Source organism: Hyperoodon ampullatus, assembly GCF_949752795.1.
Source record: "Hyperoodon ampullatus genome assembly, chromosome: 9".
In the NCBI taxonomy this organism is placed as follows: Eukaryota; Metazoa; Chordata; class Mammalia; order Artiodactyla; family Ziphiidae; genus Hyperoodon; species Hyperoodon ampullatus.
This window is the reverse complement of record NC_136922.1, coordinates 41,855,273-41,875,188: the sequence shown is the minus strand read 5'-3', so window position 1 is coordinate 41,875,188 and position 19,916 is coordinate 41,855,273. Positions and strand designations below refer to the sequence as shown.

The 19,916-nt window shown below is 38.2% G+C and overlaps 1 protein-coding gene across 7 annotated transcripts in view; it reads right to left on the bottom strand.

Moving 5' to 3' along the window:
* The window catches only part of ETV1 (ETS variant transcription factor 1), a gene marked incomplete at both ends in the record, with an annotated part of 92,656 nt that extends 84,133 nt beyond the window's left edge, over window positions 1–8,523 (bottom strand). For 3 of the 7 annotated variants that reach the window (XM_079711037.1, XM_079711040.1, XM_079711039.1), the window contains 3 exons: window positions 6,157–6,204; window positions 7,578–7,665; window positions 8,479–8,523. In XM_079711037.1, coding sequence (XP_079567163.1) covers window positions 6,157–6,204; window positions 7,578–7,665; window positions 8,479–8,523 — 181 coding nt within the window. Of the gene's footprint in view, window positions 1–5,635; window positions 5,697–6,156; window positions 6,205–7,577; window positions 7,666–8,478 lie in introns of those variants that run through there. The other 4 variants (XM_079711041.1, XM_079711043.1, XM_079711042.1 and 1 more) reach the window with 2 other exon arrangements.
* Between the last annotated feature and the right edge of the window lie 11,393 nt (window positions 8,524–19,916).

Sequence of the window (19,916 nt, the reverse complement as noted above, 5' to 3'; positions counted from 1 at the left end):
GAGAAAGCATATACCAAAAGACCAATAAAAGGCTTTCAAGAAGATGAAGCATGTGGATTTTACTGGTAATAGCTGGAGCGCTTCTATCAGTTCATCACACATTAATAGACAAGTTGCCATCAAGTCTCAGGACTTCGCCTTTAAAAGGGAAGTATTTGCACTCTCAGCTATTTACCTACATTATTATCCAAAGTTGTTTCTCCTATCCCTCTCTCTCTCTCTCTCTCTTTCTTTCTCTCTCTCTCATTCTACTACATCGCAATACATATTATGAGAAAGAAACCCATGAAAATATTAATCACAATCTTGATGTCACAGAACCACTAACCCTTATTTTGAATTTTAATATACTTTCTTAACTAACATTTCTTGGGCGGGGCTGGGGTGGGGAGTGGACAATTTTTAAACAGAGTTTGTCTGTCTTTTGTGCTTATTTTAAACCTTCAAATAAAGTAATAATCATTACTTAAAGAAAGGTGAGTGCTGAAATATTTTCCAAGTTTGGCTGCAAACAAGTAAAAACCCCCTTTTTCTTACAAACTAGGCGCCTGTCAGGTTTTCTTTTAAAGCTAGGGAAAAAGTGGAAAAATTACAACTGAAACAAATGTCAAGTTGAAAAGGGGTTAATATTTAATTAAAACCAGTTCTATCCACTGTAACAATGACCTGGAGCCAAACAAGGCGGAAGATGTATGAGTCATTCTTTCTGCCCGTGAATGAGACAGCTGATCTCCTCAGCAATTCCTCCAGACAAGCAGGCAGAGCTGGAGTTCCGCCTCCATTCACAAAAACACAGTCCAGCATGAGCCATGGGGCCCAACCGCAATCTTTTCATGTCACACCCTTCCAGAGAAGCTAAAGCAAGTCAACTTGAACTTGCAGTATAAACATACCAGTTTTATTGCTCTGTCTCAAATACAGCTCAAATCCATTAAGGTACACGTTTAAATAAATGACAAAGTTAAATCCATATATTTACATATGTTTAACCCATCCTGCTTTATAGGGTAATTTGTCACAGAAACTTGAATGTATAAAACTAAGAAGGAAAAAAGAAAAGAGGTAAAGATAGACGGACGGATGAATGGATGGATGGGTGGGTGGAAGGAAGGAAAGAAGGAAGGGGGGAAAAAAAGCCAAACCATTAAAGAAATACCTTATTTTTCTTGCTTATTATTCAAATGTTCTTTTTATCTTAAGATTATAATAGTTTATTGCTGAACTTAGTAGCATTTCACTCTCACAGGGTTAAGAAACAAGTTTCTCTAAAGAAATTTAAATTTTCTTTTAAATAAAAGTAAAACAACAAGAAAATCAACCTTCACACAGTCATATTTTGTTTAATCCTAAAATGAAGCTTCAGGCCATGGAAGAAAATAATCATGAGGCCACTAAGCCTGGTTTTATACCACATCGCTTTTAACATTAAAATGATTGTACCAATGTATAAACATTAATTAATGCAGAAGTATAAATACATTTAAACAGACGAAAAAAGGGGGTGCATTTTCCCCATGACAAAAACATCTTTAATATTGATAAAGGCATTCCTTCTGTATGCTCTAAAAGAAAGAAAACAGTTTTAGTTGTCTTTAGTCTCAAATCAACTTCAATTTCCTAACTAACTCTAACCTATAGAGAGGCTTGAAAACTTAAGCATAGCTCAGAACTGTTGTTATTACCCATATATTTTCTCTAATGCTACTGAGGTCTGACTTCTATTATTATTATCATTATTATTATTTTAATTACAATGTTGTGTACAGATCAAAGGAAATAAAGTTATATTATGAAATTCAAGAAATTATACATTTTCTGTAACTGAATTAGAAAAGCTCAGCAATATTTCATTAACATGTATTAGGACCCTCTGGAAAACCGATATCTAGGCTACACCAAATCCGAATTCTATTTTTAACAAATTTTTCTATGTTGCAAATAGACCCTAGATGAAAATGCATTTATATACTTCCAGTAAATGTTGAGAAATAGAATACATCTACTCTACCTGCTATCCTTTAATGAAGTCCAAACAAGAAGTCTTTGTTTCATAGTTTAGAGTATTTCCTGGTACAAGAAAAAGATGGATAGTAGCTCCCCCCTCCCCCCATACAATGACTCTTGCTCAACTCTAAGAAATAGTATGGACTTCTGTAATTTAATGCCTAATTCTCAATTCCTTTTTTATTTAAACCACACAAAATAATGTCGTTTTTAAAGCCTGTTCTCCTTACTGCCTCACATTTAAAAAAAAATCATGAGTACATACCCAATTTATGTTCCGTTTCAAAAAGAAACAGTCTAGTTTTAAAAAAATAAAAATGAGTACATCATGACTACTGTGTATTATGGGTGGCATTATGTATATTGAGTAACAAGAGCACATATTATTTGAGGAAATTCATAATAAATGACTTTGATTATAAATTTAGTATCAGCCACTAAAGTGAACTGAGGAGATAGAATGACATCTCTACTTTTCAGCAAACCTGACTATTAATAGAAGGTCACATAAAACAAAAGGAAGAAAGCTTATCAGCATGAGGGCATGAGGTAATAATAATCTTTAGTGTATTCTTGGAGGCACAACTTTGACTCAAGTGTCCTGGCAGCATGAAACTTGACTTACGACACAATTGAAAAACATTCTACCCTGATGGCAGCGAATCACTATCGACAATTTTCCTTAATATTACTGATGAAAAGAAACCTCAAGGACATCTAGATCAACATCAAAAATAACACTCAAAAGTTGCTATGTATTTATATTAGATACATATGAAATGTATTATTTTTCTTTAAGTTGTGTTAAAGGTAAACTTTAACAAGCAACTTTAAAAGAACGTGATCCTCTTTTAACTCAATTTTACATCCTTCTATTTCTGTCCCCCCCACACAAAAGGTTCCATTTTAACTATGAATTTCTAGGATGCTCTTCCTTAAAGCAGCATTTAAAAAAACAGGATGTTACCAGGATGTTGATAGAATTGATATTTGAACTCATTATTTCATGGCATCAAATAATGGGAATTGCCTTTCTGTCAGTGGCAATCTAATTCAAAAGTCAAAGAATCAATAAAGAATTGTACACAGTAAAATGACAATATAAAGTGGCTATGGCAAAATTTAAAATAAGCACATTCTTCACTTTTTTAACTGCTACTCTGGTCACTGAAAACGTTACCTTTTCAATTTTCTTCAGAATAAGATGTGATTATTTTAAGTTGTGGTGTATATGTTAAAAAAAAACCTTAAAATTGCAGTGTTAGTACTTCAAAAGTGATACTAATATAAAGTTATATTCTTCAAAAACATATTTTTGATCCCTGTTTAGAAATTTGGGGGAAGAATGGAAGCATATTTTTTGGAGAGGACTTTAGTGAATTGAAAATACTGGTTCCAACCCCACCCTCAAAAAAGTCCTGCCTTATCTATCCAAATTTTTCCTTGGACATAAAACACATTTCATAATCCATAATAATTTACCTATGACCAATCCATGTTACACTTCGTGTCTACCTTATAAAAATTTTTACAGGAAAAAAATAAATTAAACCTGAAACAATATATTATTTCCCAAGTATTTAGGGACTTTGATAATTTTTTTAAAATTCATGTGACACATTACAAGTACCTTGACTCTCCTGCCTAGTAACATTTTTAGACCTGTTTAACTTCCCAGTGGGATTCTTATGGGAGAAACTTGGTTAATTGCCAATGGTCTTTTTAAAAGGGTCAAGATGCCTTAAAATTCCACGGTCCCTTTCTTGGCGATAAAGAATTATGAAAAGAAATATGTAAACCGTTTATAGCCTGCCAGTTTGGCAAAGTTTTAATTTCTGGATGACCAGAAGAACATAAATGAACAGATCTAGCTACAAATAAACTAGTATAATTCTGAGATCTCTTCTTAGCTAATATTGTTCAAGATGTGGGATAAGTTAAAATACTAATGCAAATAGCATAATTATATAAAATTGCTAAAAATAAATGTGCAGTCCATTAACAGATAATTTTAAAAACCCACCTCTCTTCTTACTCTTAGATTTTTAAAAATAAAATTAATGTTATGCTTATATCATGACAGGATAAATTAATGTAAAGTATTCTGAAAAAATGTTTAAATTATCCTAAAATGCAATCTTACTCATGGTTTGTAAATAGGAGCCCACCTGGGTATTCAGTAAAACACTCCGAGGATTAATTCCTGAACTTATTTAAGCTTATAAATTATTTTCTAAGTAAAAGTCCATGTTCTTTCAAATACATCAATCATTTTCTAGGTTTATTTTATATAAAGCTAAATCTTCAGATCTGATTTACAGGTAAGTTAATTATCATGGGTAAGAATATTCAGTGCAGGGTTTTAAAATAAACTTGGATAAATTACCAAATCACTTAACTGAGGGACAAAGAAACAAAACAAGTCAAAAGTAAAACACTGCACTGAAACTGATTATAAAATGGTAAGAGTCTGTCACAGATTCCACATTTTTAAATTCCAGGAACAGAGTTGCTGTGCACATTCAAAATCTGCCAGCAAGTGCACTGACTTGGAATCAATGAGACTTAAACATCTTAAGAAGCAACAAACCTTCCAGAACAATTAAAATAGATATCTGAAGGTATTTTGGATAAGCGAATAAATTCCCTCATAAATATAATGTTCTCACAACATTTAACTTTGCAAAACTAACAGATAAAATTCATGCAAGAGCCTCTGTGCAGATTTTTCTTGAGAAAGTTACATTTGAATATATGGCTTATGTTACAATAATAAGTAATCTATTGCAATAAGTTTCATTTACAGTGACAAGCAAAATGACCTTTAAATGTAACTAAAACGTTCATTAATACTTACCTTTCATTAACATACAAATACAATCACCCTTGCAAAGGGATACTGGAAAAGCTATTTAACTTAAAAGCTTTATAAAGATTGCAGAAGCCCTTTGGAGGAACTAGAATATCAGCAAAACAAAGAAACTTATTTTACATGCTAACAGCAACTTGATCAACTGCAAGCAAGACCACTAGAAAAAACACAGCAGTCTGCCTCAAAGTAGCAACAGCAATGCTTGGGTTCCATTTAAAGAGACCCTCTCTCTTCTTTGAACCATCTTAAAAATCTGTTCCAAAAATTGCTGTTTCCCATGTAATGCAAAGACAGAAATAACACAGCTATACTCAATACCTAAATATCTACAATTTTCTTTGTATTTCCCACAAAACACATCGTAGGATAAAATTATTATTTCACATTTAGTATACCAAATCCAAAAGAAAAATTTCAAATTATAGACGCCAACAAAAGTCCCTCAACATTAGACATTTCTCAAGTTGTATAAAGCTGTACTGAAGCAATATCTCCTTGTTCCTACAAAATAAAGTTTCACAATAAAAGATACAATAGACTGCAACACAAAATTTTATCAAAAAGCAATCAAAAATAAAAGTAATGCCTTTAAATATCTCCTTGCTATATTAAATAAATCCTAATAAAAGTGTTATAATAGCAAAGGTCAATTTCAACAAACATCACATCATAGTAACAAACAGAAAACATTTTTAAAATCCTCCAATCCCCCCAAGATTTATTTTAAAGCCATGGATTTCCTTAGCATTGGATACACACCTAACGTTCTGTGTTGTGAACAAGGTGGAAAGAAGACACTTGCACTTAAATCTTGAAGCATCCCGTCCTGATGAACCCAGAGAAACTAATTTCTGCCATCAGAAAAGTCCTCCGCCAGAACACCAAATAATGATATGCACTGCTCTAAAGGAAACAGCAAGCCGAGTTCTGGCTCTAGGAGGTCTCTCGAGGTACAATAATATAAACCTGATCAATTGCAATTAAAATCTGAACAGAGGCTTAGAACTTGAAGTCTTGGTGCATTAGTTCTTGCCAAAAGCAGATGTGATTGTGAGCTGGAAGCAATTTCTCCTGGTAATTTGTGATGACACTGGGTAGTGCAGTCCCAGATTCCCCCAAGACAAACTCATCAGAGGCTCTAATGTATGCATGACACATGAGGTGGCTCTTTTAGAGCTCAATTAATTGGGCTGAACATTAAGACAGCAAGTTCAGGACTTTTTTTTTCTCCCCTTCTAGAGTTGCTTTTCCCCTCCTTTGAAAGCAATTTTTTGCCTTACCTTCTGCAAGCCATGTTTCCTGTAATTGACTTAGATCTTGAAAGAGTTCTAAAAAACAAGTCAAAGACATAAACAAAAGATTTGCAAACCTTTAGCCTACATTAAATGGAAATGTTTGTCATGAAATTAGTACTATAGATCAATTTAATTTGGGGAGGGGCGTCAATATAAAAAGAAACCAGGATTTATAACTTAATTGTATCAATAATGCTGCCCATTTTGATGCCTATTAAGCAATACTTCTCAATATCTTTTTTTCCCCTTTTTACCAGTTAACTTAATAAATAAGCTTAGGGACCTCAAACAACACGCATACACTAGAACTCAAAAAGGCTGAGGTAAAGGCATGTCTATCCACAGAAACCTTTCTTAAATATATTAAACTCTTGCTAAAACAGTAGTAGGGGAAAAATCAGAACTACTGAAAAACGTTTTATTTCTATCTTCCGAATCTTATATAAAACATGTAACAGTACCTTGTATAATTCTCAAAGTACTATATGTTTTGAAGTTCAATGCCTCAAAACTAAAAGGGACAACTTTTAAATGTAAGATTTTGGAAGAAAATTTCTACAGTAATAGATTTACAAAAGTCAGAGAGATAATTCTCTGGTACCTGTTTATTATCAAGTCCAAAACTGTGTATTCTGTCACAGTGGGGAGGGAGAGGCATATGTAACTTATTTATACTTATATGAAGATTTGAGGATGTTTCAGAATTCAATATACCTAATCTAAATGGCAAACTGAACTTTGGTAATTAAATCTAAGTATGGTAAGTTTATTATGAATGCCTGCATAGGGCTGGAATAATTTATAATATATTGACCTCCTACCAACAGTTCATAAAAAGAGTCTGTGACCCAATTTCCCAAATAGGTATTATAATTACTAATTAGGCCTTGATTATGATTCATTGAACATTTTAAGGCCTCACCATGTGGTCAGCAAAATCATCAATGAAAAGTTTGATAACAGTATATGATTTTAGTGTAAGGGGATGGGAAATCAAACAATCACTTATATTGCTCAACTTCTAATACAGGAGAAAAGAGAAATTAAGCAGTGTGCACAGCTGCCTAATTTGTCCCACTGTGTTGGATATTTCAAAATTGTTACCTTAGTGTATGGGATTACTTGTATGCCATATGGACAAAGGTATTTAAACACAAAAGAATGATTAAAAGAAGGATGTCACTGTTAAGTTTTTATTTCCTTCTTGCATTAGTTTGTGACAGAGCCATAAAATATCCCTCAACGCAAACTGTCACATCATGTTTATTGCTCCAAATAAAAGTCTTGGTTAAATGCAGTAATTTGAAAGTGTATTATTCTTAAGGTAAGACTGAAGTGCTTCTCTTCTTTATGAGGGTGGGAAGTATAGGTAAAGAGGGGGGATTCAGCCCAAAATCAAACCTCACCTTCTGAATCATGAGCCAGATCTCTGTTAATGAATTTTCTTTTCCTGACATTTGTTGGTTTCTCGTTACAATTTCTCCCACGCTGATTCTACAAAGGGAAAGATAAAATCCTTTAAAAGAATGTAAACCTCACATGTCACACACACATAGAAACACACATGCATACAAAAGTCTACTGGATCTTCTCCCTAAATAGAAAAATAAAAGTCCATCGTATCAATTCCAATAATCATTTTCTGTGTTCATTTGACAGTGAAAGCTTATGCTGAGAACTCAACAGCCAGGGAGAGTTGCTTCCCTGTGCCGATGGTAATACACTATTTATCAGTCATATATTCATGGTATCTCAACATCAAAACAACATTAAGCAATTACACTTAAAGTCGTTTTAGGCTGGATCAAAGCTAGATTAAAACACAGTGAATTTTATTCTCTCTGATACCCCCCTTAAAAAAGAACGAAAACAGAGTGGTGAAATGAAAAATGTAAGAGAGACAATGAAAAAAAAAGAAGAGGAAAAAAAACACCCCATATAAACAAAAAGTGTCAGCATTTGTCTCAACTTCATTCTTTTCAATGTGGCAGACAAACCCAGCCAAAAACTTTGAGAGCAGCAGCTGCTGCTGCCCTCCATCTCCTCTTCCACTCATCTTGAGCACTTTAATCAGAAAAAGGAGTCTTAAAAACAAAACTATGCCTTATCCAAATCACTGAAAGGTAAGCTCATTTTGAAGATTGGGCTTCTAGAAGCAGAGTCGCCCTACAGTGGCAACAAAGCAGATAAAGTATCTGCAATCCCAGCCCCCTTGCCCCCTCCCTTCTCATTCTCTCCCTCCTCCCCACCCCACCCCCTCCGTCGGAGTCAAGTTTATAAACAGCAACTTTCGAACTGATCACTCACATTGGTGACCATGTAAGGCACTTGCTGGTCATAAAATCCATCCATTCTGCTGCTCTTCGCAAATCTCAGCTCAGTATTTTATATTTTGAGCATTTAGCTGGAGATTTCCTCGGGATCTGGACTTCTATCAACCTAGAGGGGAACAAGATGGCTTTTAGGCTAAAAAAAAAAAAAAAAAAAAAAAAAATCATGAATGAAGCTCTTGAATTTGCATAGCTAATTACCCTCCGACAGTCCCATTCACAAAAATAACCCTCCCTACACCGCCTCCTTCACCTGGATCCAAAGAGAGCCAAGAGAGTTCACAATTTACATATTTTCGGCAGTAGCAAAAATCCGAACCAGAGGCGATGTATTTATTTACACTCTCGATGTTTCCCTGCGCGGTCGGTGTACCCCGGGCAGCTCTGATTCGCAAACGTGTGCAAAACTAGCAATGGCGATCAACGAGACTTGCTTTGCACCTAACGGGACTAAAGAGACGGAGACACCTCTTTCATAAGGATAGTTTTTGCAACCCACAACCATGCAATTATCTGGAGAGACATAAAAAGTTGTTGGAAAGACCCACCTGAAGGCCACGCTAGGCGAACGGCTGCAAAAAATTCCCTCCAATTTTAATAAAAACATTAATTATTGCCCAGCACTTCCCCCTTGGAAGCCGAAAGCGCCTCTGACAGAGCTCAATTCGGTGGTTTTTCCTCTACTTCTCCTCCAGGGGCCTCCAATCCAAACTGATGGATCGCTGCCTCCCATTGGCTCCGCGTCTCTTTCACAAGATCGGATTTCGGGCTGTCAATCAGGAGGCTTGCTGCCCCTGCTCGTGAATCTCCCGCGCCCCTCTGCCCATACCCGTGCTCCGCCGGCTGGCGCGGTGACCACAGCCTGGAAACGCCACAGAGCAAATCGACTGCCGTCCTAACCCGCTGCTTATTGTTAAGGCGCCCGGGGACACCGAAGCCATGTGTTTCGAGTCGCCAGTTCTCCTGACTGGTGTGTTTGGTCCACTAATTGGGCTGATTTCCTAAAGCACATTCGTTCGGGTCAGATATATACTCTGAAGTGCGATCCACCAAGACCGTGCCTCCTTAGTCTCCCACCACCCTTCCCTCAAGATCTCCAGCCCCTCTACTTTGAACCTGATAAGGAGCCCACCTCACACTAAAGCCTCGTTCCCACTAAGTTTTTGGCCCAGGTTCTCTTCCCATTTTTCAACACCCACCATAACCATTATGGCGCATCAAAAACATTATTTTTTTAACGTCATCCTCAAGTAAATCTTTCATGGGACAGTGAAATCTATGGGGAAAGCACCTGGGAGAGGCAGAGGAATTGCTTCAGGAGTGGTTGCGTTGGAAGGGAGAACTACAGAGCGATCTAGGTGAGGGAAAGTATTAAAATAAAATTTGTCCCACGTGTGTACTGGGACAAGGTGTTTCCAGTCCCTGGTGGAGGTGGGGAGGAGCAGGGATAGGTTAGGGGTGGCTCGGATATCCTAGGGACCCGCACGTTTCCTGAGCTTTTGTTATGTATACACGGAGGCGGAGGGTGTCACTTACTGTACTTGACGCTTTCACTTCCTCTCCAGCTTTTAAACAGCCAGAGCCGGGAGTTGGGGGAGAGAGGCGAGGTGGGTCGGGTTTCAAGGACAATGACTAGGACGTTAAAAAGTGAGGGCTGCAATTCTGAAACCACTTGCCCTGACCCTCCTACGGGGCTTAGAGCTGTAAAGAGTCACTTAAGAAGCCTCGGCCCAACCGGGGATGAGAGGCCTCGGGGTTGGGACCAGGGACTCAGTGGTGTTGAAATTCATTTGTGATCCTGGTGGCGACCAGAGCTAGAGACCAAAGGATGTTTCCGGCAGCTGTTCAGCCCTTTGAGAAACGTGCTGCAGTTCTTAATTTCTAATTGAAAGTTTCCTTCCTTAAATGGAACGTTATGGAGCCGTATTAAACCGGAGTGTGAGCGCACAAGGCTCAATTCCGGACCCATGGAGGTCATGGGTCCAAAATTTTTTTAATATTAAAAAAAAAACTTATTACTGGGGAAACACCCAGTAACTGTGGACAGCAAGGACACACACCGTGCGTTCCCTGAAAGTAGTAAATCAGAGTTAGCCCGTCCTAAGGCGCGCACCTACAAGCATTTTGAGCGGGAACTGCACATTTACCCGAGCCGGGGAGGGGTTCGGGCGCAGCCTGGCCTCGAGGCTGGCATCGTGAGGCTCTAGGGTACTTTCTGAGGGTGCAGTCAGGCGGCAAGTGTGTCCCGCCGCGCAGCACTCCCGGGATAACCCAGCCCCCGTAACCTGACCAACAGTTTCCAAAGACCTTCTCTGCGGCTGGAGCCTGACGGGTAACGATGGTAACCGGCAGGGGGCGGAGCTTTAGACTCAGCCCCCGCGAGGTTCTCTCGGCAGCCAATAATTTACCGTCTGTTCCCAGCCCATTGTTGTTTATTGCTGACCCCGCAGCGCTCCGCTAGGAGATTGGCCGCCTTAGGAAAAGAGGCGGAGCCTCTCCCGCCCCTGCAGCCACCTTTCGGCTCCATTCACAAAATTCCGGCCTTTCTTGGTCACGTGGTTGGGGGCGTGGCGGGGCAGGGGAAATGACACAACAAAGGCCCAAGTTTTCCAAACCACAGAACTTTTTTCTGCCTCGCTACCTCCTCTCTGTTCCGTGAACGAACACATACTAGAAGATGAGGAAAAGGAGGCTTGGGTCTGGGAGCAACAAAGAGGGGGGAAAAAAATAAGTCCGAAATTAAAGGAAGACTCACAGGGAGATAATTACGGGGTACATACACTGCATATGAGAAAAGCTGCGAAAGAGGAAAGGAAGAGAATAAAGGAGTGGGGAGAAAGTCTTAAGGACAAGCTAGGAACTTAGGCTTGCTGCTTCAAGTTATTGCTTTTAGACTGTCAAAGAGTAAATGGATTTCAGTTTTCTCACAACACTCTGTAATTTTCATTCCTACCTTAGATTTATCCCATAGTTTGTTAACTTTTTAAAACTTCTTTTAGGCACACTGCAGGTTTTCACTGGCTGACAGTTTTAGTTTCCATTTGCCAAGACTTCACTCTTTCACAGGCCCCCAAAAGCACTACCCCTACTTCCCACCTACGCTGGACTGACCAACAGAAGCTGAGCCTTAATCCTCGGATTTGACTACGTATTGCAGGGGCTCCATATTTTCCCTTTGTATTCTTTAAACGAACTCAGCTTTTCTAACTATTTGACCTTAACAGTAACTGAATATGATGATATGTGAATAAGCAGACAAGCCAGTCTCACTACAGCTCAGTTTTGTTGAAACAGCACACAGTTTTGAGATTAATGTTTCCCTCTAGCAAGTGGACTATGGGACCATGCTCCCTCCTCCCTCCCACTTTCTCTTCTGCCTTTTCTCTTTCTGTCCTTTTTGTGCCGAGATACTTAGTGAGACACTAGCTTTCAGTTTGGCTGCTGTTTATCTTCTCTGCTTGGCGCTGGGAAAAACCAGTAGACCTAGTGGCTGAAGGCATTGGAAGGGCTAAAAAAAATTCGTTTTTCAGAAATTGTTACCATTGTGGAAAATGTCTACAGAGGCAGCTGTTCTAGCCACAGAGAGGAACGTCAAAAGTTGCACAAAGTTTCCACTACTTTTGAAAGTGAGTCTTTAAAAATCAGCTCAGTAAACGCCAGTCCTTCTTGAATGGAAAATTTCATTTTGGCAGGATTTCAGGCATAGAATGGCAGAGCAGAGGCCAAGAGGCTTTGACATTTATTTACTTGTATTTTGAAATTCCATTTGGGTTTTGAAATTAGAGCTCTTGAGAGAAAGCCCACCTGCCCCCCTCCGCCCCCCATAAAAATCCATTTCTGAGTTTGGAAAGTTTTTAACTTGCATAAAAAGCTATTTAAATCTTTATAGTTCCTTTGCTGTTATTTAATAAAATAAAATTCATTAGTGGCTTTTCTGCAGTTAACTTATTATAGCATTATACTGAAAATGCCTGATGTTAAAGCACATTTCTAAAAGCAGCAGAAAGAAACTAAAATGGTACTGATAGTTTGAAATGGTTAATATGATTAAAATTAAATGAAATTTGTTCAAACTGGGTTGATTATTAAGTAAAATAGTAAACTGTATAATTTTTTAAATTCTTTATAAGCAAACTGTTAATGGCCTAGTTTGCACAGAGCTACATCAAATAGATAAGGAAAAGATAGACCATTAAATAGACAAGTGGGCATAGGAATGAACAGGTGAATATAATTTTAAAGGAAAACTTAGAAACCTGCCAGAATAGTGAAAGATAATGAGTGGCTATAGTGGGCTCCCTGTGGGAAGAGAAGCAGGGATTTGAGAGGAGGGTAGACCCTAGGAAGAAGGTAAGGGTATCAAGAAAATTGATGCTGTGTACAAGGTGTTAGCTCCCACTCTAACCCTGCCATTCTCAGCAGGGGAATATCTCCAATATTCCCTTGTAGAGGAAATGTGATTTAAAAAATTGTTAAATGCATTGGAAGTCAGGGCATTATTCATTAAAAAAATTAAAAACATCTTTATCCCATCAAGTTGGAAAAAAATTCTAATGTCCAGGGATGTTAGTGTTGGGATAAGGGCACTCACATGTATTGCTGGTTGGAATGTGACTTTCTGCAACCTTTATAAAGCAAGTATCTACTAGACCCTAAAATGTCTAAAGTAAGTATGAAGTCAGTATCTACTAGACCCTAAAATGTACAGTATCTATTAGACCTTAATTAGACCCAATAATCCTGATTTGGGAAATCTATTCTATAAAAATAAAAGCAATGTGCATACGGACATTTACTGAAGTATTATGTATAGCGGGGGAAATTTAGAAGCAACTTCAATATCCACCAATAAGGACATGGTTTTTAACATAGTATGATCATTTCATACTTTGCAATTCAATTATGGTGCTTATATAGCTGTTAAAAAGTATGCTGTGTTCCTGGTTCTCAAACTTGAGATTACTTAAGAAACTCTTTGTTAAAAATTCAGATTCCTGGATGGACCCATAGAGTTTCCGATTCAGTAGACCTGAACTTGGGCCCAACAAGCACATCACATGAAAATTCTGTTACAGAGGACTTTGTTGTAGTTGGCCTCTGAATCTTTCTGGGGAAACCCTGGGTTGGACCTCTACCAGAAATCCAAAGGGAGACCTGCAATGTTTACTAGTTTGGACATGTTTTGCTTGACCCACATAATGTTGACATGCTTGGAAATTTCATCAACACGTAAAATTTCGATTTCCACTATTGCTTGACAAATCAGAGAATATGATAACACTGAGACTAAATTCCCAAATAGCAACCATCAGCTGGAGCTTGTGAAGCTCTTGTGAAGGAGCTAGGGTTTCAGTTTTGCCATGGTCCACACTCTTCCCTAATCCCTGTTTTTCTTATGTATGTTATGTTATTTATGTTGCCCACCTGACCCCTGTAAGCATTTGCATGTGTCAATCCCGAATTACATGTGGCATAGCATGTTAATAAAAGCAAGGGACAGAATATAGAGTATCATATATTCTGTTTTTGTTCAAAAGAAAAAATAGTGTGCATAAAGGTGCCTGTATACACATATAGGATACATATGTGTATATATACCTATACACCAGTGTTTGTCAATAATTTTTCATTACTGCCCCCCTAAAGAGCCTTTGTGGACATTTTTATTTCTAATTGCCCTCCTCCCATTAAATTTTAATACTACAGATATACTGTATATTTGTTTATATCCTTAATCCTTTGGAAGGTCACAAATTAGTGTAATATCTAACATCTATCCCTCCAAGAACCAATTTTCAACACTTGGGGGCAATATCACCCCCATTGAGAATGTATAATATATACCTTTATTTTTCTCTTTCTATAAGTACTATATTTAGCTTAAAATATTGATTTTTATCATCCCAAAGAATACCCATCCATCTCTTATTATTAGTTACAGATACCTCTAGTAGGTCTGATTGGAGGTGTGAGGTAAAAGATAATCATAGGGGGCTTCCCTGGTGGCACAGTGGTTAAGAATCTGCCTGCCAATGCAGGGGACACGGGTTCGAGCCCTGGCCTGGGAAGATCCCACATGCCGTGGAGCAACTAAGCCCGTGTGCCACAACTACTGAGCCTGTGCTCTAGAGCCCGCAAGGCACAACTACTGAGCCCACGTGCCACAACTACTGAAGCCTGCGTGCCTACAGCCCATGCTCCGGAACAAGAGAAGCCACCACAATGAGAAGCCCGCGCACCGCAATGAAGAGTAGCCTCCGCTCGCCGCAACTAGAGAAAGCCTGTACACAGCAACAAAGACCCAACACAGCCAAAAAAACAAAAACAAAAACAAAGAAATTTATTAAAAAAGATAATCATATTTTTCTTTTAGCACGTGGAATGGTTTGTTACAACATGCAAGTATCAGTCATTTTTTAATCCATTTAAGGGGTGAACACATTAGTAGTTTAGAGTTAATTTTGTAAGAACCATTGAAATTTTCATTTATAGAATAACAATATATCTAGATAGTCATGGATCTTAACTTTGAGTGATTTGTAAATTTTAGAATAAATAATGAACAAGGAACAAAACAAATCTTTTACCTTTCTTTGGAAAGAGGACTACTTGCATTTGAAGGCATGGCATTGGTAACATTAAACAGTAAGACATCAGCAGAGTTCACCAATCCCTACCCTTGTAGTTGTTTTCTGGACCACTGTGAGAGATGCAGGTTTGGTGGAAGTGCTTTCCTCATGTAAAAGACAGGTTAGTAACAAAGGGAAAAAATGATTCTAAAAGTCCACTTTAGAAGTGGAATTTTATTCTCCTGGGACACAACTTGATTTAGAACAATCTAAATCACTAACAATAAAGTTAATCTTTTATGTGTATTACACATTGGGAGGACTATTTCCAGGCTGGCTTCCCAAAGTACCTCCTCTGGGTGGTCCTCCTGGAAATAGTTTGTTTTCCCCAGTTCTGAATCCCAAGGTAGCTTTAGGAGAATTTCTTCTTGTGGCCTCTCAGAGGTGGCATTTTTTCATAGCTCTAAATTCTGTGTAAATGTTAATAACTGTCCTTCATTCAATACTTAGGACCTGATTACAAGTATCTTAACCACTGGCATATAGAAGGTGTTTAATGCTTGTTGTAGGATGAATAAATCAGTGAATGGATAGCCTACTACTGAACTGCCTCACTCTACAAATATAAACACATTTCAAACATTAACTAAGCAATGTTATAGGCAATGACTGTTCTGAAAACAAATAAAAATTTGCTGGACAACTGAAAAGGGCCGATTTACCTGAGTACAAATGGCTTTTTGATAAAAGTTTGTTCTTAAATTATTATCGAAAAGAAAATTAAAAGCTGCATTGAGCTAAATATATTTCTCCTATGTATAGGTTTCTTTCATTTTTTTTGACACAGAAAAACATTCTTTGTGATTTCTAAGGATCTGATATTTGTGACCGACAGCAAAGTATCTGAAGTATATAATTCAGAATCATAACTTGTACCAATATAACCTTTCTTTCTTTTTTAAATGTATTAAATGAAGGGTTTGTAATAGATGCCCTTGAGATCCCTTATGAAAGAAGTCTCCTGATCTTATTTTTAGTCAATGGCTGTGATAAAGTCACCCAGAGGAAAAAAAACAGTGGTGTAGTGGAAAGAGGATTTTGTATCAGACGGTCATAGATCTGAATGCCGGTCCAACACAGGCTAAATTATGTCATGTCTCTGAGTCTCAGTTTCCACAGCTATATAATGGATATAAGACCTCTTTTCCAAAATTGCTGTGAGGAAGAAATGAGCTAATGTATCTAAATTGCCTCGCAGAGTTGGTACTCATAGAAATTGCCTTTCTTGTCCTGTGTGTTAGAGCTTTTCTCTGACATAAGACAAAAGATTTCTCCTCTCTGGGTCAGTCCTTCTTGGCCTGATGTCTCAGATCCATCCCTGTGACCTTCCAGATGACTTTTAGAACTGTCCCTTAATACCTAAGAACAGTCAGCCTGACTTCCTGTCATGGACTTCCTGTCCATGTTTAAAATAATTTTCTAGCTTCCCATCAATGTGGAGGTCAATTCCTGGTCTCCAATACTTATCCTGCTCAGGCAGGGGACTGACACATCAGATTCCTCTCCCTGGTCTCTAGTGATCAGCCAACGTGACGCCTGACACCACATGCCAATTATCTTGCAGTTAAGATCTCCTTGCTGAGTTCAAAACTCTAGCACAGTAGTTGAAGGAGAGAGAAAATGTTGCTTCACGGCAGTGCACAACAGAGGAATTAGTCTCAAGAAAGTAAAACAGAAAAGTTGTCCAAACAGAGCAGTTTCTGCAAAGGGGGCAAAAGAACAGCCTCATGTCCATCACTTCCTTAATACCTAGAAAGTCTTCCCTGAGTGAGGGTCACCAATGATCCTTAAGTCAGTTTCTGGGTATTTGAAGAACAATGTGTCTTTGAACTTTGTAATAGTGATTTCACTTCTTTGTGATCTTCCTGAATTCTCTTTTATATTTAAAATGTTCCTTTTGTCCTGAATTTCTTCTCAAGTTTAAAAATAGCCCTTTGACTACAGGCATTTCATGTGAGCACATCAAAGAAAGCTACAAATCTTCTTTGTATCTGTATGACACACTCTAAATACAACTCAGGTTTTTATTCTTGGTTCACTTTTATATTCTAAATTGAAATTACTCCTTATTTCTCTTGTGTCAAATAATATCAATGCTCATAAGTTTATCAAATATATCTTGGAGCAACACAGTCCACCCAGAAAAATAAGTTATTTTTGATGAGAGTCTTACCTTTGTCAGGAAAGATTTGTATCTGACACTCTTGACATCATTTGAGTCCATAAAGGAAGGCATTATCAGAAAGGCGTTCAGGAAGCAGGTATGTATATGGATGAGACCTAAAAATAATTTTGCATTCAGAGTTAAAACAAAGATATTCTTTCCTATGCATATACATATTCTCACACCCACTCCGACTGAAATATCAGAATCCTTAAAATAATAAGTGTTATCAGTTAAAACAGAGGAAAAGGCCATGACATTCATTATAAATAGCTCTTGTTATTTGACTCATTCATGACGTAATGTGAGATATCCGTGCTTGGTTTCTAGATAATTCAGTCTTATAGCTCAAAGGGGCATCAGTAGCTCATCAAGTTTGTTATCAGTGCCATCACTACTCTTCTTATTTTCCAACACATAGAGCCATACTTATTTAGAACTTATCAATTCTTACTTAAGCCTTCCATGTCTGATCACTGATCAAGAACACTCTAGATCACTGTCTTTCAAATTATCTGCAGTGAAAGACCAGCATTAGTTATCCAGCACTGAGTTACAAACTACCTCCAAATTTAATGGCTTAAGTTAATCCACATTTATTATCTCACTATTTCTGTGAATCAGGAATCTAAAAGAAACCTAGCTGGGTGTTTCTGGCTCAGGGTCTCTCCCGAGGCTGTAGTCAAGCTGTGATCTGGAGCTAGGAAATCTGCTGCCAAGCTCACTCATGTAGTGGCTGGTGCTCTCAGTTCCTTGTGACTATTGGCCACATAGCTCAGTTTTTCACCATGTGTTTCTCCATAGGGCTTCTGATGACAAGGCTTTCAAGTACCAATAATCTAAGAGAGGCAGCTCAAGATGGAAATCAGTCTTTCACAACCTAATCTCGGAAGTCAAACCGTCAATTCTGCCATAGACTATTGGTCATACAGACTAATACCATGTGAGAGGGAGATGGCACAAAGGTGTGAATATTAGGAAGCTGGGACCACTGGTGGCAATCTTAGAGGCTGACTCTAAGAACTTTTTTCTTTTCAAATGTCCAATCTATCACAGATGGAACACAGATTTACTTGCCATTTTAATTTATGCAAAATGGCTTCCACAATTAGACCCAAGGCTCCAAGAGAACAGGGACTTCATCTTACTCACGGCTGTATTCCTATCACCTCAGTCATCTCTGAGGGATGACTGTTAAAGGACTTATTAAACACATCCTCTTGTTAAAGATGCGTGTCTGGACTGAATGTTTGGGTCCCTCCTCCCCAAATTCTTATGTTGAAGCTCTAACCCCCATTCTGATGGTATTGGGAGGTAATTAGGGTTAGATTAGTTCATGAGGGTAGGGCCCTCATGATGGGTTTAGTGGCCTCATAAGAAGAAGAAGAAGGAAAAGAAAGAGGAACTCTCATTCTCTCTCTCTCTCTCAAATCCCTTCCCTCCCTCCCCCTTCCTCCTACCCTCCTTCTCTCCCCCTCCCTCCCTCCCTCTCCACTCACAGCTTCTTGAGCACAGTGAAAAGCCAAGCCAGGAAGAGAGCGCTCACCAGAACATGACCATGCTGGCACCCAGATCCTGGATTTCCAATCTTCGCAACTGTGAGAAAATAAATTTCCATTGTTAAGCCAGTCTGTGGTATTTTGTTGTGGCAGCCCGAGAAAACTAACAGCCAAAGGAAATCAAGAACTTCAAATTACAACACCATTTAGGGATTTAACGCTTCAGGATTGAGATATGCTTAGTAATAGCTAAACTAAATCCCTTATGCTGAAGTGGAAACTTATTTCCTCTTATTAAATTCTCTGTTCAGCAAATGGAGAAGTGCAGCTGCAGGTCTCAGCACTCATCATCACAGCATACCAGGCACTGTGTTATATGAGGAAGACACAAACAACATAGCACCCCCAATAGATGAAAAGCATAAGCTAGAAGGAGAGATATCCAAGCCAAGCAGCCTTTTAGAGAGGCCCTCCGTGACTCACCCCATGTTTCCCCTAACTCACTGTTTCTCTGGCATATTAATCTGCTTTATTCATCATAGGATTTAGCTTGTTTAAAATATTCCCACTTGTTTACATATATGCCCTGGTTTTTGTTTGTTCCCTGACTCTTCCTTCCCCACTACAAGACGTAGCTTCAGGAAAGCTGGGTGGATCCTGGTGGTCTTGTTGATTATTTTATTTACAAACCTGCCTGGAATTGGACCTAGCTCAAATGAAGCATTCACCAAATACACACTGAACGAATACAGTTAACTAGAGGTACGTTCAAGGCAAGATGGGATCTATTACGCTTTTCTATAAATCCTGTCTCAAACTGTCCCTGACAAGGCCTAAAATTCTACTTTGTTCGTTTACACCTTCACTTAAGCTCTGGCCTTTCAATATTTTGATCATTGTTTTTTCCCTCCACTTCGTCCTCTTCTTCCGGGTTTTTAAGCTGTGGAGCCACAGTACAAGCACAATATTCTTGTGTCTGTTCAGTGATTCTACTTCATCTTTGGATCACCTAATTTAGTTTGGAATGAAGTGACATCAATGGGAGTTTTGCATGAATAAGGTCTGCAGATGAATCTGTTCAAATTAAATGGAAATTAAAGAGATGTTTTCAAGGACATTTGTT